At 41.8% G+C, this 27,888-nt stretch overlaps 1 protein-coding gene across 1 annotated transcript in view; it reads left to right on the top strand.

The window, feature by feature from the left end:
* The window catches only part of TRHDE (thyrotropin releasing hormone degrading enzyme), a 2,026,389-nt gene that overhangs the window by 1,724,081 nt on the left and 274,420 nt on the right, over nt 1-27,888 (top strand). Inside the window, exon 15 of the mRNA XM_078678167.1 lies at nt 26,187-26,294. Coding sequence (XP_078534293.1) covers nt 26,187-26,294 — 108 coding nt within the window. The remainder of the gene's footprint in view (nt 1-26,186; nt 26,295-27,888) is intronic.

Genomic DNA, 27,888 nt, shown 5'->3' with positions numbered 1-27,888 from the left:
AATTACAAGAAATTTGGCAAAATGGTAGAGTCTGATTCACAGATCACGCTTTTGCTTAAATAGTGTAAATCCCTCCAGTAGTTCCTGAAAAAATCAAAAGAGAAAAAAAAATATATATCTATAAGTGCGCACCATGCGTGCACCGTATGCGTACGGAACGAGTACGGTACGCGTACCTTCTCGTGCGCGAGCTGCATGCTGATTGGCTGCCACTGTCTGTCAACACTCCAAAACAGAAATTGTTGGCAGCCATCTTGTGCCTCGGTAGACTGAGGCACAAGAAAGCAGAAAAACAAATGTGTAGAACTCAAAAAGGGGGCAGGGTAGAAACACCCTGACCCCCTAGGCCTGCCCAGGTGCTCCCACAAGGACCCCCAAGGCCCAAAAAATGCTTTTTAAGAAACCAGTCTTTGTTTTTTCAAATTATCCCCCGGGGGGACCAAATGGTAGGGGCATAGTGATAAAGAAGTGTGGGGGACCCAATTCCCCCCCACACTGCCCCGTGGACTGCTGTCCCCCGGGGCAAAGCAGTGCAGCCCCCTGGCGCATACTGGAGGCTCCTGGTGGGCTAATTGTCCCCCCAGTATGCAAGGGGAATTAGTTCCCCCTCTGCAAACGCGCCAGGGGGGCTGCGTTGCAGAGAGGTGTAAAAAGGGACATAACCTCATTACACCTCTATGCAATGCAGCCCCCTGGCGCATACTGGAGGTTCCAAGTGGGCTAGTTGGCCCACAGGGACCCCCAGTATACAAGGGGAATTAGTTCCCCCTCTGCAAACGCGCCAGGCGGCTGCGTTGCAGAGAGGATTAAAAAGGGGCATAGCCTCATTACACCTCTCTGCAATGCAGCCCCCTGGGGCATACTGGAGGTTCCAGGTAGGCTAGTTGGCCTACAGGGACCCCCAGTATGCAAGGGGAATTAGTAGTGTAGTAAATCAGTATACAAAATATAACAATTAATACATTTAAAGATTAACATTTACAAAACCATTGATATTCACTGAAAAAACCATAGGTTTCAGCCACGTTATAGTTAGGAATTACCATTTAAAAAACCTTTGAAATTCACTGAAAAAAACATAGGTTTCAGCCACGTTATAGTTAGAAATTAGCATTTAAAAAACCTTGCAAATTCACTGAAAAAACCATAGGTTTCATGCCTGATATAGTTAGGAATTAACATTTAAAAAACCTTTGAAATTCACTGAAAAAAACCATAGGTTTCAGGCCTGATATAGTTAGGAATTAGCATTTAAAAAACCTTTGAACTTCACTGAAAATACTGTAGATTTTAGGGGTGTTCTAGTTAGCTGGACATTTCACTCGTACAAAACCATTGAAATTCCTCCTATATAGTTAGTTGTACTAACTATATTTCGCGCAACCGCAATCGACTGCTGATGATGTCACATATTACATCATTCATGACATGGTCAGTGATATCACTGATGACATCTCAAATGACATCACTGATGACATCATCCACGTGATGATACACCTCATCATACACTAGTATAACCTTTCGTCACTCACTGTAAAATACATAGTACCATATTTAAATCCATTGACACACCGATACAATTTTCTAAAAATCCACTCAGTGATTCCTAGATCTCTACACACATCTAATCACTTACCCACAGATTCACTCATACAAGCAGTCAATGATCAATAGAACACTATCAAATATACTTATACACCTATATCGACATTACACACCAGCACACATCCTATTCACTTATAAAGTCATCCTATTCACTTATGCAAACAACGGATCATACTTACATTTTCTTAGCTATACACTTATACAAACACCACTTTATCTATTTATTATACTTAGTGTGTTATAAAATCACTATTACAAGTATACAGTTATCTATACAGTCACGCATACAATCACTGAGTCTTACGTATACTTATTTATAAAAAACAACTGACACATACATTGCCTTTTATTTTTCTACTTTGTTGGACATGTACCATTAAGCGAGATATTTGCTCATCACCATACCCATAAAGATATTCACTCACCCAAACAACTGTTATAACATGTAGTCTTAACCTCATATACCTACTAAATCAACTATTCACACATCTTTGGGCAGTCACACACCTCCCACCGAACCACACACACATTCACTCTCCCATACAAATACTCAGTTAACTAATCAATAACTAATATAGACTTTCAAATAGCTAATAACCAACTGGAGAAGTAGTTTTTATAACTGACAAAGGGATACAGATGTTCACACAGTTTAGTCACTATCCAATATATTTAGAGAGACACTTTAAATTAGTCAAGTAAACAGTCAATCACGCTGCTACTAAATCCTCCATCCAGATATTTATATTTATATATCCACTCATTCTTCAATGCAAATTGCTATATGTATAATACATATTTAAATAACAAAGCAAACCACATTCACTGGATGATGTCATCAGTGATGTCATTTGAGATGTCATCAGTGATGTCACTGACCATGTCATGAATGATGTAATATGTGACATCATCACCAGTGTATTGCGAGTGCGAGAGTTACAGTTAGTACAACTAACTGTAAAAGAGTAATTTCAATGGTTTTGTATGAGTGAAATGTCCAGCTAACTATAACACCCCTAAAATCTAGTTTTTTCAGTGAATTTCTAAGGTTTTTTAAATGCTAATTCCTGACTATATCAGACCTGAAACCTATGGTTTTTTCAGTGAATATATATATATATATATATATACCTTTTTAGCTAATTACGTTAGGTAGTACTATGATATTTTTCAGCAAATGTTTTGCAGCTTACATTAAAAATATGTAACTTGATATTTAGTACCACAATCATTTTGTCACAATCCTTGTATATTGCAATATTTCTGATATCAGTATTAAACAGCCCATGTTCGATTCTATGCCTAATGTGCATGCTGCAGTCCAAGCATCACCATGTTTTATAGTTTGGCTGTGGTACTGATGTTTGGGCTAGGGGGCAATGTATGCTCATAATGCACACCTCATAATGCTTGTCCTTAAAGATGACAGCAGTCATCTTTAAGGACAAATAGGGTGTTTCTACATACCCATCAGGTGGCATCTGATTACATGCTGAGATGCTTTCCAAATAACTTCACTTTGTGAAGCACTGATGGGCATCTGTACATGGCGGTGCCCATTGTTTACTACAGAAATGGGGCACTCAATTTGTCTCCACGGCACCCCAGAGTGTTTACGTAGGTCTTCAGAGGATTTTCCATCCCCAATGAAAAATATTTTTTCAGTTTTCTTTTTTCCTGCAGGGCTTTCAGTGCCACTTGGTAAGAGCTGAAAAAAGCCACAGCCCTGAAGCACTTATCATGGATACACAAAGCTCCATAAAACCTATTTGCCTAAACATTGCGTTTCTAACTTCTACATTTTATTTTATTTTTCCTCCCAGTCCAGTGCTATCACTCAGACTAACTACAACATTAATTCTTCGTGTTGCTTGATTGCACATTCTAGGCGTACGTACTACAATTTATATTTTACTTTGACACAGCTGATATAAAATTAAAAACTATATCCTTTGTGAAATTCATCGTTTTCACCCCTTACCAAGCTCTCATTTTTTTGTGGCCATTTTTAAATCTGGTGCCCTCTTGTGGTATTTTTTTTTTACGTTAACTGCCTGTAGTAGAGGGCGAGCTTTGAGGCAAATATGTACTCAAAGTTTGTTGCACCTTGTATCCAAATGGGACGTAGAACAGCATTCTGCTCTTTCTGCCCATCTGCAATAAAATTCATGTCATGATTGAAGTATAGAGTTATGGAACTTGTGATACAAACTAGCTTTTATATGTCGCCTAATACCTTATTTATTTCCTTTCTATATGCTGTGAACGAAATGTGGCGTTCACCATGTTTATGGGATTCATTTCACCATCATCGATTGTGAAAGGCTGAGAAGGCCTCTGCGGGATTGCAAATCATGGTCTTCAAGTTATTAGCTGCTACCACTGAAGGAGAGCAGTACATTTAAAACTTCACTGGCCATCCGAAAGAGTTATTTTGCTAGTGGGAACACACACACACACACACACACACATATATATATACATGTATATCTATATTTTGTGGGTCCGCTCTCGTTTTGTTGGTGGAAGTCGACACCCGAATGGAGAACGAGTAGTTAGTATATATATATATATATATATATATCTCTGGCGGTCGCCAGTAGGTAGTTATAGTTAGGATTGTTTTCCATAGGAAATCCGCAACATTCTATTGGGAATAACTTTGGCGCCAGGGGACGAATTTTCGCGAATTTCTCAAAGAAGATGGCCCGCTCCGCTCCTTCCCTGAAAATTTGGGGGGGATTCATGAAGTGGGGGCCGAGATAAAAGGGGGGTCCCAAAACGTGTTTTCCCCATGTTAATTTCCATAGGGCGGTTGGACTCACTTTTAGCCCGAATGGCTGAATGGATTTCCACCAAACTTGGCAAAATTGTAGGGACTGGTAGCCCGATGTGCCTTTGCTATGTCTCAAGATATGTGCTCCAGAGGATTTTGAGTAATTTGGGTTCAAAAAAATATATATATCTATAGGCGCGCCCCGGTACGCGCACCGGGGCGCGTACCAGCGCGTAACGCGAGTTTGGGAACGGCAAGGTGATTGGCTCTCAGGTGTCTGTCAACATTCCAAACAGTCCGGAGCGGCCGCCATCTTGTGTCTCGGTAGGATCGAGACACAAGAGGTGGCAAAAACAAAGGGGGAAATGACCAAAAGGGGGCAGGGTAGACCCCCCCTGACCCCCTAGGTTTGATGTGGGGGCCATAAAAGGGCTTCGCGGGGCAAAATAATTTTTTTTTTCTATTTTCGCGGGGGGAGCGCCTGGTACGCGCACCGGGGAGCGTACCGGGGAGCGTTCCATGGTGAAAACCCAGTGAAATAGTAAAATAATAATGTAAAGTGCTTAGAGGTAGGGTAGCTCTGAATAGAGTTGTTGTGTTGTTTGGGTGTTTTAAGTACCAACATGTAGGTATCAATGCAGAGTCTTAAATGTAATGTACACCGTTTCCTCTGTAGATATCTTGCATGTTGTTACAGAAGTTATCGTGGTATATGGAATCCATATCATAGTCTGTCAGGAAAGCAGAAATAGATACTTTAAGCACTCCCTGAGAAGGCCTAGGGGATCATGTGTAGTCTATCCTGCTCCCTTATTATGATGCAAATGAGTAAACTTACTATGTAAGAAAAAAAAGTTGCACAGAATACTATAAGTCTCACTTTATATTATAATCATTTTGGTAGTACTTCATGAATTACATATAAAAATGAATAATGTCTCAAACAATTTTTGATTAATAAATATAAATTTCTTCTTCTGATTCTTTTTCAAAATTTAATAAAACTTCTAACATTATATTGTCTGAAATTTCCTCATAATTATCATTGCATGATTCAATTTGTTCCAAACAGTCAATTAATTGTTGGTCTATAGAGTCATCCATGAAATTCAAGACATCTTTTTTTTCATCTGGATTGTTTTCAATCTTTACTTCGAAAGAAATAACATTGGATTGTTGTTTTTCTTCCATTTTCTTTCTGTAAATTGCATAAAAAATAACTTTATCAGTTGAGTTAGGGTACTTTTGGGTTTAAGTTCAGACAGGTATTTCTGAGTTTTTAACAGTGAAGTAAATTTTCGGCAGTGTGTGGTTTCAGGCAGGAAGTAGAACTATTAAAAAGTGCATGTGATGAAGCCTAAGTAAATTCATAATTATACCAGAGAAGCCTAACTCAATCCATAACTATTACAGAGAAGCCTATCTCAATCTATAACTATTACAGAGGGATAGTACATAACTATCAGAAAATGTTTTCCCAAATTAACTTAAAGTGCACAACATACTTTCCTTTCCAAATTAACAACTCACCTTTGTGAAAGCAGTTGAAGTTTTCAGTGAAAATCCTTTGCAAATGTACTTCAGGAAGTACTAGTCAAAATGGCTGTGTTTCCCTCTCTTTTTTTTTATATATATTCATGTACATAACCAATCAAATGTCAGCACATAAAAGTACAAAATATAAGTAACATTTTAATTGGTTGTAATTTCTAACACTTTCATATGTGTTTTTGTCATGTAATTTACCTCAGGATATTTAGACAGGGCTATAGCCTAAATGGCTGAATGGAATATCACCAAATTTGGGAAAATGGTAGGGACTGGTATGTTGTATGGCCTATTCTATATATGGTGAACATCTCTACATCCCTTACACTCTCTTCCCTTCCTTTGCTCCCTCACTCATTCTCTTACTCATTTACTTCACTCCTCTCACTCGTTCTCTCAGTCCATCTGTCCTCACAGTTCCTCACTTCCGTTCCCTCACTCTGTCTCTCTTACCGTCGCTGTCTCTGTCCCCTCACTCTGTCACTACTCTTTTGTCATACTGACTCCCTATAAGTCACCCACACTGCCTTACTTACCTTTCTTTGCTGTTTCACTCAGACCCTTTCAGTCACTGTTTCCTTTACTCTCTCTGTCCTTTCTCTCTGTCACTCCCCATGTCTTACCCTAATTCAGTTTTATCCACCCTCTTTCACCCCTCTTTACTTACACTCACTGCTCTTTTCTCACCCTCCCTCACCGTTGTTCATTTATTCCGGTTCTGTCACTACCCCTCATTCCCCATCCTTTACTGTCCTTCCTTTTACTTTCAACACCCAATCACATTCTCCCAGTACCTCTACTTTAGTCTTCTTCCTCTCTCTTCCCTTCTTTCGCTCCCTTATTCATTTTCCTTTTCTCACTTACACCCTATTACACCTTCTCTCTGTCTTACTATTGAATACACAGTCCCTCTGTGTTGCTCCCTCTAGCTCTCTTTCTCTTAACATCACTCTCTCTGTCCCCTTCCCTCATGCTCACTCCTTCATTATTATTTTTTTATTTTTTCTTTGGGTGCGCGCCCCGGTGCGCGTACCCTAAGGAAAAAAGAATGACAGAGTTTTTAAAAAATGTAGCATTTTTTTATAAATTGGAGGTAGTTCTAAAAAGAACTGTTTTTTTAATTCTTTTTGTTGTTTTATATTTTTTTATTGTTTTTTTGAACATTTTTTACTTTTTTTGGCTTTTCTGAACAGTTTTATATATTTTTTTATTTTTTATGGGGAGAAACAAAAAACAGGGAATTGTAAACAGCTCAACTGGAGCAAAACAAAATCAGGAAAAAATTAGGGTCTTTTGGGGCAATTGTTGTTGTCACCAGCAAGGACGATGAGCTTTACGCTCTGCTCACCATAGGAGATAATATTACCACAAAAAATACATGTGACCCTGAATTCACCAAACCGTGGTTGTATGCTTGGGATCATCTCCCTTGTCTCTGGTCCCGATGGAGTGGGTTGCTTTCTTTTGGAGGTGCTGGGTGGAGATTGGGGAGGGTTACTGGCCATTTCTCTCACCTCTGCAGCAGCATAGTTGTTGGGATGCTTGCGCTCCATATGCCGAATCATGGTGTAATTGCCAAATGAATATTTCCTATTAGGGTTCCCCCTTGAAAGTTCAAAGCCACAGATTCGGCAAGTCACCTTTGGCGCATTCACTTTATTCTTGCCCTCTGGGATGGAAAAAAACTCCCATACAATGTGCTTTTTTGGCCTATATGGGGTATTGTCTTCTGGCAGGAATGTCCTTCTCCCCTCCTCCTCCTCCTCCTCCTCTTCTTCTTCTTGACCACCAATGTGATGTTGTGGTGGTCCTCTTGGTGGTGGTGGTGGTGATGGTGGTGCAGATGCTCCAGCTGCTGCTGCTACTGTAGCCATATTAAAGTACAAAAGATTAGTGACAGATCTCCAAACAGGTCTTCCTCAGTCAAAGAACAAAGTCAGAATAAGGAAAAAAGGTGGGGGCTTTCATCATTTGGAAAAAAAAACTGTCCTGGACCAATGAAAAGTGTTATTTTCAGGTCACATGACCTGGACTTTCATCATTTGGAAACCAAAACTGTTCTGCACCACTGAAAAGTGTTATTTTCAGGTCACATGACCCGACGCGCTTACGCTACGCGCCCCGGGGCGCACCCGGCGGCTCTTACGTTGCGCAATCGTATGCGCTCGGGCACTTCCGGGTGCGCTTACGGAGTGCGTCATATGACGCATCACGCGGCTACGCGATATGTCATGATGTTGTTTTCGTTCGCGGCAATAGCGCTAACGGGACGCTTACCGGTACGTGCCCCGGGGCGCCCCTTAACACTGCTCTCACCAGTGAGCGCATCGGTACGCGCCCCGGGAGCGCTCCGGGGCAAAAAAATAATATAAATAAATAAATAAACATAAAAAATACTATTACATAATTATACAATATAAAATTCGGTATGAAAAATATTACTTTTCATACCTATAGAGATTTGCTATTAACACCTTTGAAATTCACTGAAAAAACCATAGGTTTCACACCAGTTATAGTTAGGAATTAGCATTTAAAAAACCTAATAAATTCACTGAAAAAAACATAGGTTTCACACCAGTTAGAGTTAGCTGGAAATTTTACTGCCATAAAACCATTGAAATTCCCACGTTATAGTTAGTTGGACTCACTATAACTTGCGCGTGCAATGCACTGCTGATGACGTCACATATTACATCACTCATGACATGGTCAGTGACATCACTCATGACATCACTGATGACACCATCCTTGTGACAGAGTGACAGACCTCCTTTCACTGTAATGTAACCCTTGAAACACATATTCAAAAATAGAAACTAAAATTTTCAAAAAAATTGAGATACCCATATCAGTTACAACAACCAATTCAGTAATTCCACCATCTATATACACATCCACTCATTCACAAACAGTTCTATATAGTCACTCATACATATACTCACTCATCATATGTAGTGATACACCTATACATCCTGTTACACACCGACAGTCATCCAAAAGTTACTCACACACATACTCACACATGCAAATAAACTATTGAACATCCATTTATTTGCATATAGAGCTATACACACACTACCACCTTACTTCTAAGGAAATGTACACATATTTATTCTCTTAAACAATCACTTATAGAAACACATACTTATTTAAACAGGAACTATGAATGAATGAGTTCCTGTATTTCGTATGAGAGGATACAATCCAGATATGCTTAATAAAACACTTGAGAAAGTAGCTAAGATCCTGAGGCAACAATTATTGAACTGTGATCAGAAAAAGAAAAGCGACTCTGACCCTGAAAATAAATTCAGGATGATCACTACATACTCAGATGGGGCCAATGCTCTAAGAGGCATGCTCTCAAAGAGTTGGCACATTCTGCGTACTGACCCAATTATTGGTTGTGATGTACCGGAAAGACCTCTCATCACTTTCCGTAAATCGAGATCATTTAAAGATAAGGTAGTGCACAGTCACTTGGCTCCCATCAAAATCCCTACAATAGGCACTCTTAGGGACATGGCAGGCTTTTTCCCGTGTGGAAAATGCCGGGCATGTGAAAACAGCAGGAGGGTCCTCCATTATCAAATTCCAGGTCTATCCCACCCTAAGAAAATCAAAGAATTCATTACATGTACCACACCCTATGCGGTATATTGTCTTGTATGTCCCTGTGGCCTCAAATATGTAGGCAGTACCATCAACAACGTAAAGATGCGAGTGTTGGAACATCAATGAGCCATAATGAATAAAGATGTCTCCTATCTGGTGGCCAGACACTTCGCTCAGAAACATGAGAGTAACCGTGGGCTGCTCCAATACTTTGGTCTAGACCATGTACCGCCCAATCCCAGAGGAGGGGACAGACTGTTATGTTTACGCAGACTTGAGTCGCGGTACATAATAGATATGCAGACGAAACAACCTGGTGGGTTGAATATTGGGGAGGAACTGACAGTGCATCTAGGTAGATGATGTGATAAGCTGATAGGATAGGATCTTACATATCGGCAAATGATTATAAATATTTCAAGAATCTGTGTGGAATGAAGTATCATTCTTTTCTTCTTCTTTCTCCCTTTTCTCTTTCCTCCTTCTCTCTCTCCCTCTCTCCATGCTTTATTTACAAAATCGACTAAATATCTTTATCTCTCCTCCCTAATCTATATTCATATACAATGAAATAGGATCATGCCTGTATAAGCTTATATATAATGAAATATGATCATGACTGGATCTGTTTAATTAATTAGGCTTGGTTATCAGAAAAATTCAATGGGAGTTTTTAGTAATATGTGACTTTACTAGCCGATTGATGGCTAAATTATGAGTTCTGTAAATATTGTTTATTGCTGAAAAGAGGTGCTGAATTGTTATATGCATAATCCGCTCCTAAGCATTGCGATCATACTGTCATTGTAGTAGTCGGTGACATGCCGATCCACGGCGAGACTATTCTTTCAGTCACCGACAGGGGACTAGAGATCTCTCATCGGTCAAAGCATAAGAATGCTGACCAGCACAATTTAAATATTTAAATATTAGAGTCCCAGACAATTGGCAGATGATCGCACTGTCCGAGCTGGATATTTTTGTGTGGTTAACATAATTGAATTACAAACCGAGTGTATAATCGCGAGTAAAGATTTTGCCGGTGAAATGCTGATACACAGCTAGATATAATCAGTTAGACCGGCAACAACATAATATAATGTTTTATAATTATGTTTACATTTACGAAAAAATCACTATAAGATGGCCGCGGTTTGCAATGATGTTTGAAGTGTCCATCATTTATCTTTATGGCAGGATACAATGTGTATTTAACGTGTCTGGATAACACATGAGTGTAAACACTGATGAAGGACTTTAGGTCTGAAACACGTCTGTTTGTCCGTAGCTGATTAAAGAAATTTTGCCACATAACTACCCGGGAGTGCGTTATCGTTTTTTGGATAAAGGAACGAGTGGAGCTGTCATAGAAACGCGTGAGTACCGACGCGCAACGGCACCCGCCCGGGAGTGCCCCGGGAGCCTGGTACACCTAGGAGCCGGAATATATATATATATATATATCTTTTTTTTTTGCAGTGGTGGAACAGACTCTGGATTTCGGTAGGCGTGATTTTAAATTCATGACTATATGAAGAGTATCATACTACATATAAGTACGAACCTCATTCGCTATAACCTTTAACAAAGCAATACTGCTGAAAAGAAGTTCAGAGGTTAAACAAGCAATGCCATTTCACAGGTATGCTTCGCACAGAGTCAAAAAGTGCACAGAACACACAAGAAAACAGAATGTCCTAGACAAACAATGACAACATGTTTTTTCTGCTGTTGCTTTAAAGAACCCCAATCAGGCATGCTGTAAGACTCGCAGGTAATCAATCCGTCCAGATCAATATTCATATTATCGAATCTTCTACATTTTTCTTTTAAATCTACAGGTATGCACAGAGAAAACGAATTAATATTCTTTACAGAGATCTGATAGAGTTTTACAATTGAAACATTCTGAAGCAGGCCTCGACCAAAGTCCATTGGATGCTATTCTGTTATTGTACAGGCTTTGGTGTCAGAACAATAATAGCATTGTGCACCCGTAATGCAGGGTTCACACATGGCTTGCCCTACAGACGGCTACATCCTTCAGACGGCTCCCTGGATGTTTTTAATTCGATGTTTATTTCAGTCTAGGGACAAACTGAATGTCCTTAGAATATTGATAGGAGTTCAAGCTGGGTTGCTCAATCAGAACTCCGTGGCTCTGTGGACGTGACAGGCGAAATAGCAATTTGTGCAGAACGCCAAGGATTGCCTTTGAAGCTGGAGACATGCAGCGCCCCGTGATGGCATATCGTATTCTACTTTTATTCACGTGAAAATGTGTAAATAGCCTTTACAAAAGGTGACAAATAATGTTCGTGCTGCCACTACAAAGCCCATCTATCCCTTCCTCCAGGTCGAGCTCTTTTCTCGCTCACTCAGCCTATGACAACTCATGTATTATTTCTGGTGCACGTCTCCGTCCCCTGTAAAAGTATGAATTGTTAATGGCTCAATGTAAGAGTCACCCTTCCCATCCCAGCCTACTCTTATGGCATTCGTGCCTTTTTATCCTTTTCACTTTTCCACTCTTTCACCTGTATAGAGAGGGGATTAGAAGAGAAGCCTACTAAGCAAAAAGTAGGTATTTTTCTTCAGTGAAAATCTATTAACCTAGGAATTTCTGTGTATGTTAGTCAATACCTAAAATCCCAGCTTCTCCACATAATTCCAATTGTTATACCATCTTACCGAGCACATGTTTTACAAGAATAGATCAGTGTGGTGTCCTGGTTCGCCAGATGTTTTACCTCCCACTGGACAAGAAATCATGTTCACATGAAGTGGTGTAACACACTTAGGTAGAGTCCCACGTTATCCAGAATAGACAATATCCAGCTAATAGTGGGGGGGGGGGGTGAGCTTAGACATATTGCAACCGAAAAAGTGGGACTTCTCATGAGGGAGGGAGGAACACAAGATCTTCTGCTGCGAAGAGGTTGTTGCGGTTTTTGGCACACGAGTGGCCGAATACGGTAACATTGCCATTTTAAGGAAGTGGCTGAAGAAGCCACGGTATCCTACAGAGAGAAACTGGGATCATGAAGATCCATGACCTGTAACCTGCGTGACCTGGTGGAGTTGTTCAGATAAAAAAGATATATACATCAGTTGCAGGAGGAATGTGGCCACATTTTGGTGCATTGTGGCGTTCTCAGCTTGACAAAATGTTGGAGCCCCTGTGCCTATGAGGATCATCATTTGCCCTGAGTTTAAGGCATATCTTCTGGGTGACTTCTTCTGAGGGCGTTGGAATGTAGAGCATGAGAAATAATTGTAGGTGAACATTCAGCCATTTCAAAAGCGAAAGGAACAATGGTTGTAGCCAAACAACCTTTTTGATAAAGTTCTTATTCATGATAACCAGACTTTAAAGAAGTAAATTGTGACGTTTCAAGAAGAAACAAGAACTATCAAAGGGGGGGAGGGGTTTGCACTAAAATCACTAATGGTCTTGCAAGCTAATAAAACCCCAAGATTTTGTGCAAGTAGTGAAGTCAAATGATCCACAATGCAGATCCTGGTCGGAAAAAATAACTGCGAGTGAGTAGGACATGTCAGCGAGAAGACTTTGAATTTTTACAATTTCCTATTCACAGCTAAAGGTTCCACAAAAACAGAAGACGTTAAATAATGTACTGTGAAAGATATTAGTTGGAGAGTTTAATGGCTTTAAAAAGGGTGAATCCAGAGCCATAAAAGTCAAAAATCTGCAAAAATAAAATGCCCTCATGTAGTCCTTGTCTGTTGGCACCACTCCGCCGAGTCAGCCGAGGGAGGTCCTTACTCATGTGGCAGATGACTACTCACCCTATTTAAAGATCCTTTCCCTCTACCTTGAAATCTGTCTGCTATAAATAAGTTGCCCCTTGCTGGCTCCTTTAACAACAGTGAAGTATGACAAGGGTATGCATGTTTGAAGCACCCTCTTGGAGCGCTCTTGTTGTTTAAAGAAACACACTTGAAAAGTGTGCATTTTCCCATTTTTTAACAAAAAAGTAAATGGCATCGATTTACTTGCACGTGGGTTTCATTTAAGATTTCCCATAAAATGGTTAAAAAATGAGTGACTGTAATTAGAGATTCAAGAGGGAAGGATGACTGTTGCTCTGACTAAATGCTCCAGTGGAGGGTGGACCACTGGGGCTGCTCAACTAATGGGAACCCAGCACATTCCATGCCTCTACAGAGAGTCAGGGAGCAGCAGGTTTTGCTGTTACAGCATTCCTTCCACCCTGAAAACCACAAGGCCCCAGGAGAGGACATTTGTGCTGTACTTTGGCTGCCAAAAGAAGATCCAACAGCTTGAACCATAATAGGGAAAACTATGTTTATGTCTGAGTTCAGTGGGAAGTTGGCTTTTCTTGGCGATTATCCAGAAGACAGAAACTCTCTGTGAAGTTTATTATGGATTTTTGTTTCCAGTTCTGAGCCCAAATGCATTGGTGTGAAAAGGACATTATTTGTCTTAAAAGATCTATCACTGCAGTTGATACCATTATGGGTGTCATTTAGGGGTCACGAGGGGTCACACCATCACTCCTGGCTTGGCCATGCATCCCATGGCACTGCCTTTTCGACCGCTGACCTCAGAGATGGCACAATCAATGCCAAGAACACGCAGGCAGCTAATCTGTGGGGACGGCGGTCGAAAAGGCAGTGCCATGGGACGCAAGGGCCAAGCCTGGAGCAGCCGCGGTCGGTAGAGGAGTACCTGCCGGGGCGGTGACGTGGGGAGGGGGAGGGGCATGGTGGGGGCTAGTAATGTATGGATAATGGAGGTTTGCAGGTGAGTAAACATTTAAATAAATTAAACTAATTTCGTTGCGCGCACTGCATTGCATTTGGGGATGCAGTGCACGCAACGAAATTCTTTTGATTTATTTAAATGTTTACTTAGCTGCAAACCTTCATTATCCATACATTACTACCCCCCACCCTGCCCCTCCCCCTCCCCACATCACCCCCCGGCAGGTACTCCCCAACCGACTGCTACTGGCCAGGAGTGATGTTGTGACCCCTCGTGACCCCTGCATGTCCGCCCTGCATGCCCTGCAAACCCAGATGTCCCCATCTGTGGGGACATCGGGTTTTCACCCTGTTTGTTTTCTGCCCATTTCTTATTATGCTAATAGTGAATAATATTCCTTTATTTACAATTAGCAAAATAAATATGGAGCAGCAGAAGCTGCTTTTAAATGTATGTTTTGTGCCTGCTTGCAGGTAATAGTTTGCTTCTGTGAGAGCATATTTGTATGTGCGGAGCTTGTGTGCGAGTAAATGCCAATCGGTGACAGAGGGTGAGTATGAGTGAGTGAAATTGAGTGTGAGTGAGTACCATTGAGACAGAGTGAATAAGAATGTCAGTGAGAGAAAGAGTGACTAATTCTGTGAGAAAACATGAGAATGAGTGGGAATGAATGGGGAGAGGAGTTGGCCTACCGGCTAGGGCGCTCGACTTCAGACCTGTGGACCTGGGTTCGAGTCTCGGCAATGTCGCTAAACATCCTGTGATTCTGGGCAAATCACTTAGTCTCCCCGTGCCTAACAAAAATTAATGTGTGTCCTCATGTAACGTAACTAATCTTTCACCATGTGTCCTTGATCATGCAGTTATTATAGAACTTCTGTAATCAGAGTAGAGATCATTTGACATTGATTCCTGGTTAGATTCAAATCATATGATGTAATTAAGGCCTAAGGGTGCGTGATGTAATTCTTGCTACCTCCTGCATTTTTAATCAAAGGGTGCCTATGGATAATACCAATTGTCAGATACGTAGTTCAAATTAAATTAACTTTCCAGGGGTAAAATATTAATTTTCACCCAAGAAGGCTAATGCTAGAGGCTTCCTAATGGGATAGCAAAATCAATTGGGAATTTTCCTATTTATACACTAGTATCCTTTAGTCGATTGGGAATTTTCCTATTTATACACTAGGATCTTTTAGCCTAAAGGATCCTAGTGTATAAATAGGAAAATTCCCAATCGATTTTGCTATCCCAATATTATAGACATCAAGGATAGACGGCAAAGGTGGCTAACCCCAATAAGCATCAAGTAACAGGGAATATATCCTTGCCTGCCTAAGTGGGTGGAATAGATGAGAATTCTATTTGAGACACCATTATTATAATTTAATATGTCTGATTGTCCATATGCAAAGGAGGGTTACACGGGTTTGGATGCTGCAGATTAAAACTTTATTGATTAAGTCCTGTGATCATTGTTGCAGGGTTTATAAAAAGGAAATACTGGAACAATAAGAAAGTCCTTCATTTCTCTATCCCCACATAAAGGAATGTTCTCGCATAAAGTTGTTCCCTCATATGGGTTCACTTTTTTAAGGTTCCCTCCTAGGTAAATGGTTCTTGCAGTTTTATATTAAGGGAGTCTCTGTTTACTCCTGGCTGTCACAAGATCTGAGCAATAGATCGCATTAAGGAAGAAAATAGGCTCATTAGATTAGGGTCTTAGATCTCCGGCATGTGTCCTCTTCCTTTGTGTTTGTCACCCTGCTCTTCCCCTCTTCTCTCCAGTCCACTTGTTTATAAGAAAGAATGTAGGCTCAACAGATCGACGTCCAGCTCTCCAGCATCTGTTCATTCAAGCCCTGCAGAGGGGGTGTAATATAGGAATGAGGAGACCTCTCCTGGAACCCTCTCTTGATGTCTCAGGACCTGATTATTGGTGGCATATCCATTTCCGCTTTGCTGTTTTCTGTTGGCTGGAGACAGATCATTGTCCTAACTTCTTTTAAATGGAGCTCATTGCTCACTGTCTTGGCATCTTCTCCAATATGTCATGCCCTCAACCTAAAGATGTCACCTGCTTTCACTTCTAATGAGCCTGTCAGATCCATGCCACTGGATTGGAAAATCTTGCCCCTTGCCCCATATATTTGGCTTGGGTAAGTCCATTGTTCTCAAGCAGAGAGAACCATATTGTTTACTTTTAAGAGAAGGGAAAGAAGTATCAGCATATGTACTGCATCCAAAAGCATGAACACCCTACCCTACAAGTATTTGCCAGCCTATCAACTTTGAAGGCAGTTTGGGTGGCTCTGTATGTCCTTGGATGTTCCTTACATAGCCAAGGAGTGTGCCCACTGGATTGCATTCCTTCTTTGACCTTCTGTTGTGACCCCCTACCTCCTAAATCAGATTAGCAGGACCTTATAAAACATGTTTACACTTAATGGATCAATATGGAAATTATTTGTATAGTCTGTGGTTTTCATAGAATGGGTCATGCTCTCTTATGCCTCTTGTCTAACGAGAAGCCCAAAGCACCCACAACAACAATTCACCATCATTAAGTATACACATTGTTGGAAAATGGTCCTCTATGAAGGATCACCTCTAATGTTTTGCCTTCCTCCTCCTCTTTTTGTGACCTTTTTCTTTGTTGGACTTAGGACTCTGAGCACGTTACCACTGCTGACCATTGCTAAAGTGAATGTGCTTCTCCCCTAAACACGGTAACATTGGTGTATAAACCTGTTTTGATTAAATCATTTACTTGTAAGTAAGTATTCTTATAAGTATACAGTATAACATGGTTTACTGTATTGTCATTTCTTTGCAGCCAGGCATTCTTGCCTTAGTTTTATGTCCCCGGCTGCTCACCCAGTGTGAGTGAAAGGCAATAGAATGCTGATGTGTGCCTGGTGGAGTGAATGTCAGTTGGAGTGCGTGGATTGAGGAGAAAGGATGCTGCTCCTTGTGGGGCCTTCCTGCTTCCATCTTACCATCTTCTACCTGTAACCTGAGACTTGTATCCTAAAGACTAAACCATCCTGTTATCACCTGTAATACTGGCTACCCTGCATCTTCATTTACCACAATGGCGATGAGTGGAAGGAACAAAGTGTGAAGAAAAGGTTACTGCAGTAACAGAGAGGAGAAGAGACTTAAACTGAAGATTAGCCAAACCTATACAAGAGTCTAAGTGAGCCCAATACTAATGGAAATTGCTGTCTGAAGGAAGAAAAACACCATAAAGGGCCCACTGGTGTCTCTTACCACCTGACACCTCTAACGCTCCATCCATCATCCCCTTTGGTATCGCTTTGTTCTCCCTAAATTGGCAGGGTATGCCCAGACATGGATACCTTGCTCACTTTGCCACTGGATTTAAGATAGCCTGGCTGATTAGGGTTATGAACCAGAAACTGGTCCCAAGATGCTTGTTTCAGGTCCAGGGAAGACATGGCTTGGCAGTTCGGGCTGGACTGTTCCCATGAGGCATAGGGTCAGACTGATTTGCATTTCGCCATGTCTGAACTGGGGTGGTGGAGTGAGCTAAAGAATGATGATGGATTAAACCCAGATCAGGGAACTGGGAGTGGGTGTTTGATTTGCTCTAATGCTCTGTCCATCATCCCCTTTGGTATTGATTTGTTCGCCCTAAGTTGGCAGGGTATGCCCAGACGTGGGTCCCTTGCTAACTTTGCTACTGGATTCAAGATAGCCTGGCTGATGAGGGTTATGAACCCGAAACCGGTCCCAGGATGCTTGTTTCCGGTCCAGGGAAGACATGGCTTGGCAGTTCGTGCTGGCCTGTTCCCATGAGGCACAGGGTCAGAGTGATTTGCATATGGCCATGTCTGAACTGGGGTGGTGGAGTGAACTAAAGAATGATGATGGATTAAACCCAGATCAGTTAAAAACTCGGTTTAAAAACTTGGCTTTTTCAGCAGTAATCTGAGCAGTCTTCTTCAGTAGTTTCATTGACAGTTGCTTGGTAGTTCATTCTTCTTCAGTCTATCCCTTAGCGCCGGGCGCCGGGCAACCCACTGCGGGCAACCCACTGCGGGTAGCTGCGCGCCTTATAAGTTTAAATAAATAAATAAAATAAATAAAAAATCAGTTGACTGGGGGTGAGTTTGATTTGCTCTAACGCTCCGTCCATCATCCCCTTTGGTATCGCTTTGTTTGCCCTAAGTTGGCAGGGTATGCCCAGGCGTGGGTCCCTTGCTCACTTTGCCACTAGATTCAAGATAGCCTGGCTGATGAGGGTTATGAACTCAAAACCGGTCCCAGGATGTTTGTGTCCAGTCCAGGGAAGACATGGCTTGGCAGTTCAGGCTGGACTGTTCCCATGAGGCACATGGTTAGACTGATTTGCATATGGCCATATCTGAACTGGGGTGGTGGAGTGAGCTAAAAAAAATGATGATGGATTAAACCCAGATCAGTGGACTGGGGGTGAGTGTTTGATTTGCTCTAATGCTGCGCCCATCATCGCCACCCACTGAAACCCTGGAGCCAGGGCTGGGAAGAAAGGGCCTCTGTGCACTTCAAAGACCATTTTTTTAAGTCCCCCCCACTTCAAAGTCACAACTGGGTATAAGTACCACTGTGCTGACCCTACCAACTCATTGCACTACTGAAGCTGTGGAGAGCGCTTCAAGGAGTAAAGACTACTGTGCTACATGGATTGCCACTCTGCTTGACTGTTGCTCTGGAAGAACTTATTTTCTGCTTTGCTGTGCTGCCTGCAGATCTCTGCCCTGCTGAGGACAAGGAGGGGACCCCCATCCACTTGAACCCAGAGTGACTCAAAGGGCTTGCTGGCATGCCCCCTGTTCTGAAGTCTCAGGACCATCAAAGCCTACCTTCAAAAACACCTGAACATCATCTGTGAGTCCAGCCCTGCCAAGTGGTGCCAATCCACTCCTGGGCCCTTGAAACTGAGCTTCTGTTGGACAGGACTATCCAAATTGACTTATTGACGACTTTGCGCCAATTAGAACTGATGCATTGCTCTTCGATCCCGATGCAGGAGCCGATCAACAACATTGCTTTGAGGACTGCATGGCCTGATAATAACGGACAGTGCAACTCCATGAAAATGCAACGCCTAAATCATAAGGGGATTCTTCGACGAAGCCTTTGTCGACTGTGTGGATCAGAACCGATACATTGAGCCTTCGATATTGACGCTTCCTTAATCCAAGGTACTGTTTCAGCTGGACCTGCATGAGTCATGTAGCCAGCCTGCCCTCCATTGCAGTCAGCCTGAAATTTGGATTTACCCTGGTCCAGCACACTCTCAAGTAACACTAAGTGCTATTTGCTTCTAAGTACTACATTTTTATTTATTCTTTACAAATTCATAACTCCAGCTCAACATATTGGATTTTTGTTGTTTTAATCTTGTTTCATTCATAAAAATATAACCTATTTGTCTAACCCAGTGTGGAATATGTGTATCGTCTATTCATTGTGTTACTGTGTGTGTGTGCTGCACAAATACTTTACACATTGCTTCTTTAGTTAAGTCTGAATGCTCTGTGCCAAGCTACCAGAGGTTGAGCACAGGTTATCTTTTAGTATGTATCTTGCTTACCATGGCTAGAGTGGTGGTTCCTATTTGTACAGGGGGACTACTCTGACAACCAGAACCCCCATTTTTAACACATATAATCATCCAATTTCTCCCAACAGCCTTAAAGTCTCAGTGGTGCAGGGAGTGAAGATGACAACAAGTTTTAAGCTCTTTGTGCAGGGTGATCTGGACCATACCATGAAATATTTCAACTTCCATTTTATTATAAGACTGTACCAGTCAGCAACTACGATTTATTGGATTTATATTTTAATACTGTTGTCCCTGATAGCTAGAGCTTGAAAGCCACTGATCCAACTAAAGTAAGTTTTTTCCATTGTAGGTCCCAGTGACATAGGCCACTCTGAAATATTTGTCATATGAAGTTACTGATTCTTATTTATGTTTCCTTTATGGTTGGTATCTTTACCATCTGATAAAATGAGTGCACAGCAATTACATGTCTTCTCCCTAGCTAATGTTCACACACAGTTTTAGAGGGTAGTTTTTAAAGAACCTTCTTGTGAGATCCACAATCAACTACAAAATATTTTGAAATCATGTTTCCATGATTGTGCCACATATATCAGATAGTGGTGATTATTGATTTCCCTTAGTGTAAATCACCCCTTGCTGATCACACTGGGACTGGTTTCAAACACAGCTACCCTATGCAGATCAAAAGGATTACACGTGTATTACCAGCATTGTGTCACTAGATTCGTGTTCACTATGTTTTAAGAATTTAATTAGTGTGAATCTAGTTTAATCCCTCCCGCGCTGGTGACGGCACCGCTCCGTCACGCCCCTCGGGTGGGCTGTGCTGGTGACGGAGCGGTTCCGTCACGGCCCGGCCACCGCTGATTACGCGCCTGCGCTGCGCATTCTATTGAGCGGGCGTGGCCGTGACGGAACCGCGTCATCACAAGCCCCCCCGCGGCCCCCCACCTCCGTAGCGCGGAATTGCCGCCGCAGCAAAAGGGTTAAAAGGCAACAGTGCAGACACAATTAGACCTTTACAGTAGAAGTCATACCATATGCTAAACCTGTACAAAAATAAAGCATCAGTGGAATAAAGTTGTTTAATACACATTTCTGACCACAGATACATAAAAAACATTTTCAAATTTGCATGAAAACACAGTGAAAAGACATCACATAAGCCAATCAAAACAACTTTACATTCATTTACTAAACAACATCATGTTGAGTCCTCTGCTGGGTGTACAAATGGGAGATTTTTGAATATCACCTGGAAGAGTATTCCATCTATAGGAGCCAAAGCATTAACCTTAGTCTTCTCTCACACACATTGTATTGTGTGTAAGAGCTCTGTCCCTCCTGTTCCTTGAGATTCTAAGCTTACTGTTGGAATAGTAGGGGTGGCACAATCTGGAACTGAATACAGGCTATAATGCAGACAAAGAGCTGAAATGTTCAAGCCTCCTAATTTCACTAATGAAATGGGCACCAAAATGTTGTGTTTGAAACTGGCACAGTTCAGCGTTAGAAAGCTTGCATCTAAGAACATTTTCACCCTCAGCATCAAGGAGTACAAAGTACTAAAACATCAAAAACTTATGAGGAAGGGCCTAAAACTGAATTTGTCCTTTGCAGTTGCCTAAGCTTGTGTTGTGGCCTGGACGTTTTTTAAATATATGTTTGAAATGTCTACTGTTGATCAGAACTAACCCTGGGCGGATCAGAAGGAGTGCCTCAATGCGAAGTTCCACTGAGTTGGAAAACAACTCTGTGGAACTTCTGTCCGCTCCACGCCCTCCCCCTCCCACAGTAATTAAAAGTAATTCAAAAGGCACTTACCTGCCCCGTGGCTGCCTCCGCCTCGCAATGGCCTCTCTCCTTTGTGGAAGAGGTGTGGCGCAGCGGCCAGGGTGCCTGACTCTGGACTAGGGGGCTCACGGTTCGATCCCCGGTGCCGGCGGCAGGTTAGCCCAGACCATGTGAGTCTGGACAATAGCTTGCTTAATCTTCCCGTGGGCCCCCAGCGCCGGGACATCACTTCGGAGGTAGCTGTGCGCTTTTTCAAATACTGGTATTTCATTTCATTTCCTGCCTCCTCCTCGCCGTCCTTCTTCACTGATAACCCCTATGTTGTACGTCTTGCGCATGTGCATCCGTAAGATGTACAACGTAGGGGTTATCACTGAAGAAGGATGGTGAGGAGGAGGCAGGAGAGCAGCCATGGTGAGGAGGATGCAGCCATGGCAGGTAAGTGCCTTTTCAATTACTTTTAATTACTTTGGGAAGGTGAAGGGGCCGGCTAACTACGCTCCGCCACGGAGTTGTAGTTTTGCCTAAACTCCGCATTCGTAATAGATTGCGGAGTAGGCAAAACTACGTAAACTATGCTGGCAGAGCATAGTTACCCGTCCGGGCTTAATCAGAAGTATAATCAAGTGCCTTGGCAGAGATCACAAAGTTAACAAATGTGATTATTGAGAGGAAATAGAGAAATCCTCAACTGGACTGTAAGGCAACCACCAAGGAGGACTAAAGAATGAAAACCGTTCTATTGTACTACAGACCATCCCAATCTGTGGGTGTTAGACCTGACTTCCTTGGTGTGGTCAAACCCCCAAACATTTTGTCTTCAGCCCTCCTGTTTTCTGGATTTCAATATTGTTGGCCTTAGGATTCTGTCCACTTGATCACTGCTAACTAGTGCTAAAGTGTGTGTGCACTCTCCATAAAACCTGGTAAAATTTGCCTGCATCTCATTCACCCTTAAATTAATTTGTAATCTCCTAGGGTATGGAACTACATGGCACCCAGGGCCTATAAATTAAATGCTTCTAGAGTGCCTGCAGCACTCATTGAGATACCCACTAAAGTTGCACTATAAATCATGTATCAGGCCTGCCATTTCAACCTGTAGTGCAGTTTTAAACTGACAATTCAACCTTGCAAAATAAATCTTTTGCCAGGCCCAAACATTTTTTTTAAAAAACAGGTGATATACAGAATGTAGAACAATGTCATACATTCACCCCAGTACAGAGATCTGGGCCTAAAACCATCTTTTTTTTGCTCAGCATGCCATTCCAGTTTGAACCCAGCCATATGCAAATCAGTCTTGACCCTGTGCCCCATGGGAACAGTCCAGCCCGAACTGCCAAGCTAGGTCCTCCCTGGACTGGAAACAAGCATCCAAGGACCGGTTTTGGGCGTTCAGCCCTCATCAGCCTGGATAGCTTGATTCCAGTGGCATGGAGAGCACGGGACTCACGTCTGAGCATACCCGTCCCACTCGGGTTGACAAATGCAAAAACAACAGGTGTTGGACAGAATGCAGAACAATGTCATACATTCACCCCAGTACAGAGATCTGGGCCTAAATCCATCGTTTTTTTGCTCACCATGCCATTCCAGTTTGAACCCAGCCATATGCAAATCAGACTTGACCCTGTGCACCATGGGAACAGTCCAGCCCGAACTGCCAAGCTAGGTCCTCCCTGGACTGGAAACAAGCATCCAAGGACCGGTTTTGGGCTTTCAGCCCTCATCAGCCTGGATAGCTTGATTCCAGTGGCATGGAGAGCACAGGACTCACATCTGAGCATACCCGTCCCACTCGGGGTGACAAATGCAAAAACAACAGGTGATGGACAGAATGCAGAACAATGCCATACATTCACCCCAGTACAGAGATCTGGGCCTATATCCATCGTTTTTTTGCTCACCATGCCATTCCAGTTTGAACCCAGCCATATGCAAATCAGTCTTGACCCTGTGCCCCATGGGAACAGTCCAGCCTGAACTGCCAAGCTAGGTCCTCCCTGGACTGGAAACAAGCATCCAAGGACCGGTTTTGGGCTTTCAGCCCTCATCAGCCTGGATAGCTTGATTCCAGTGGCATGGAGAGCACGGGACTCTCATCTGAGCAAACCCGTCCCACTCGGGCTGACAAATGCAAAAACAACAGGTGATGGACAGAATGCAGAACAATGTCATACATTCAAACATTTTTTATGCATATAAGTCACCCATAAGGTAGGCCCTAAAAATCGTATAGGGCAGGATGGTTTGGATATAAAAAGTATGATATGTTTTTTTAAGTTTTACAAGTGTTGGTAGTGAAGCACTTGTAGATTCATTTTATTTACTTCTAAGGTCTACTTCTCCCATATGATAACATTGGGTTATCTTATTACATTTAAGTACTAACTTTTGATTGGGAACAGGTAGGAATATTGTGTTTGGACTCAATTGAATTGTAATTTAAATTCCCCTTTAATGGTAAAGTCAGATTTTAGGTCAGAATTCTGAAAAATTTCCTAATTATTTGATGCCTGCTGCGAGCATTCTGAGTCACATGACTGAATGGCTTAGCTATTGGGCTTTGTGTATTCCTCCTAGACAGTGAGACAAAGGGAGCTAGGGGCCAGCAGGATGGACTATCCTGCCTGGATTGCTCGGGGCTAAGCTGTTCTCTGCCCAACTTGCATTTCAAGGGTGTGGCTCTAGCTCACACACAAAGGAACTTGGCACTAGTCTTTTGTCATCCCAGACATCTTGGGGCCTTAACAGGCAAAGGGAAGAACTTTCCAGAACCAGAGGTGGGGTAGCCTAGAATATTACCCTACTTCAAAGGCTGCCACAGGTATAAATATGGGACCCTCAGAGCAACTCTTCCGTACACTCCTGGGCTTCAGGGGACTGCCCTGCTGCTTGAGATCTGCCTTCTCCTGTAGAGCACTGTCCTGCTACTACCAGAGTACTCCCCTGCTGGTTGAGGCCTGCCATGCTCCCCAGAGGACTGCCATGCTGCTAGAGGCTCGCCTTGTTGCTTGAGCCCAGCCTACCAGAATGACTTCATGGGCTGGTTGGCTAGCCACCTGTGTCTCCGCTGGGGTGAGTCCTAACCCTCCAAGTGGTGCCAGCCAAGTCTTGGACCCTTTGAACTAGTGTTAGATGTGCTGATCCTGCCTAATCCTTAAAGTTGGAGCACCTTTGTAACTGTTTCCTCAAAAAGATTTACATTTACAAAAGAAAGCGGTGTAAGCTTGATAAACCTCATTGATAAAAAGGATTTTTTTTAATAAAATCTAAATCATCGTAACAACAGTTTGTCTATAGTTCTACACAGACAACATTCCACTGTTGTTATCCTGTCTGAAGAACATATTAGTAGTCCTGGGCATAACTTTAGTTTAGTGTGCATCAGTTTGGTAATTTTGCATAACAAAATTACACACAATTACTGAGATTTGATCATTACACCACATTGTGTAATTTCGGGGAGAAATCTTAACACAAAATACTGGTTGGGTAAACTGATTGTCATTTCAGGTAGATTTGTAACCATAGCAGACCTTTTGGGTAATTTCTTAACATGATATCACAACTCTGATTGCGAGTGAGTATTTTGACCATGAGAAACATTTCTTTAACCTAGGTGGTCAACTAACGTTTCAGGTAGATTATTTTTCCCCAGTGGACTGTTCAGGTAGTTTTGGAGTGCAAAACTACAAAACCAAATGTGAGCTGAAGTGTTTTTAATCCAAGTGACCAGAAATCAACGTGCAATTACTTTTTCAAGTTGAACTATATGGGGTAATTTGTGGAGTGTGGGCTCATTTCATGTAATTACACTACCTCAAAGTCCATACATTGTGTACACCCCTATATAATAGAGCAATCTCTAAGATAAACACACATTAGATTTGGGCAACTTTCTCAATTTAAATCTCTTCTTCTTTCACCTCTTATTTTGCAACTCACGTGAGTGGTGCATTGTAGTTCTTGGGTTTTTAACAGACATGTTCTACATTTTCAGAAGCCATATATAAGAGTCTGTGTTAAGGTATAAGCTTTATTTACTTCTTAAGGGATTGAAAAGTCAACAGTTTTTGATTTTATGGTTAATATTTCTTAAAGCTGCTTTTTTCTGTTCTGTGTGAAACTCCAGTCCTGTATCCATGCAAAGTAAATCAATGAGTTGATTGTTTACCGCGGTCAGTCTCGAAGTAGTTCTCCTTTCAGTCCCTCATATGATAAACTTCTGTCTCTCCATCTTGTTATTTTCCTTCAATGATGTTTACCTTGGTTTCAGAGGAAATCCCACTTATGTGCAATTATTTGTACAACTATATGTTAACATTACACGTTTTTGATATAACATTTAAATACTGCAATATACAATAATACTTGTAACATGACATTGACCTTAGAACTTTATATTTCTTTAAACCAATTTGTATGATTAACAATTTGACCATAGAACCTTACATTTCCTTAAACCAATAGGTATGATTAACACTTTGTACTGTGTTGTGATTGTACAGAGAACTTCGCCGGGAAGTGATCATGCTGGCATGCAGCTTTGGTAACAAACAATGTCATCAACAGGCAGCAACAATGATTTCCGATTGGATCTCCAGCAACAGAAATCGGTAAGTGTCATATACTATTCCTAATCATAACATTGTGTAGTAGGGGGTGTCATCAGTGTTGCATTCCAAAGGTATAAGCATCCCTGATATGAATCGATTTGTTTGTGGAATTTTCAAAGGTCAACTTAGTCACGTTGGCAAAGGAGTGCTTTACAGACAACTAACTAAAATAAATATAACAAACTTTGCACTGTCAAAAATATGCTTTTACATACCCACACGAACAGACAAAGGTTAAACGCTCACTTCTACAGCATACTATACTAAACACAATTTGGTGAATATTTTTCTGATTCAGTAAAAAGCATTGATTACAGAACTTTAACAACTCAAAATCGGAACTTAAAAGCACAGAAGAAAAGACAATAATGGAAATTACAAATTGTATCAGTGTTTGGAGCATCCTCAAATGGATTAATCAGAGATAAAAAATTTATATCTGGTTACACAATCTAACTCCTTATCTTTTACAACCCCTGCCTTCAACTTTCAGATACTCTGTGAAAACTCTGCAACACATAGTAATGGATTATCTGCCCATCTCAGCATCAAATGACACACTGAGGGCCTCATTTACAAGGCCATTGCACCGCCGGTGCGTCACTTTTATTGATGCACCAGTGGCGCAGTGTGCCTGCCCGAAGATACAAGGCCACGTAAAGACACCCTGCAGGACTTTTCATGGACTTGTAAATATGGGCCCTTTTTCCACATTACTCTGCATGAAAGGGGTGTTCCACTGGTTTCTCTGTGGGTGTTCCCACACAATAACCACTGAACCTGGCACATTCACAGATTTACAAAGTTTTGTAAAGCTGGGAATGCGTCCGAATCCTGCGACTCCCCAGGGGTAGCGAAGGAGTGACGCAGCAATGAGTAATACTTTTATTTCTCCTCATTTTTGCCTGTGTTTATGCATGCAGCATTCTACAGCACACATAGAAAGAGAAAAATGCCATCAATGATTGTTTTGTGCCAAAAGGTGTCCCTTCCTGCACAAAAAAAATCATCCCCGTAACGCAGGCCCACTTGCAACATGTCGCAAGTGTACCTGCACTGACGTATTACAGCCAATTGCGTGCAAGCGCATGTGAAAACACATGGATGCATCGTATTATTGTTAATACGACACACCCCTGTGCTTTTAAAATGGCACAGATCGGGGCAACAAAATTGCATGTAGCGCCCCGCTGAATAATTTTTGTATATGAGGCCCTGAATCTGAATTTATGTCTGTTTATTTCTGTACAAGGTGATAGTCCTCCTCTCTTGCTTCCAGAGATTGCCAAATATGAAACAGGAATTTACACAAAAAGAAACTACACATGTCACGCACATTCCATTGCAGGTGTTTGTTTTGAATGACTCATGAAGACAGTTGGAAACAAATAAGGTTTTTCACTGTCCCTACTTTTACTAATCTTGCATTTCCTTTCAAAGGCTGTAAACTGCAATTATAGATTTCTTCTAAGAATGACACATATGTTTTAATTACACTATAACTGGCATGCAGTAGAGGGACCATGTCAAATAACAATCACAAATGTACATTATTCTAATAACTGTACCACCTTGAAGAAATTTAATTTTTAAG

This window comes from Lissotriton helveticus, chromosome 1_1, assembly GCF_964261635.1.
Source record: "Lissotriton helveticus chromosome 1_1, aLisHel1.1, whole genome shotgun sequence".
NCBI classification, from domain to species: Eukaryota; Metazoa; Chordata; class Amphibia; order Caudata; family Salamandridae; genus Lissotriton; species Lissotriton helveticus.
This window is presented reverse-complemented; position numbering and strand designations above follow the sequence as displayed.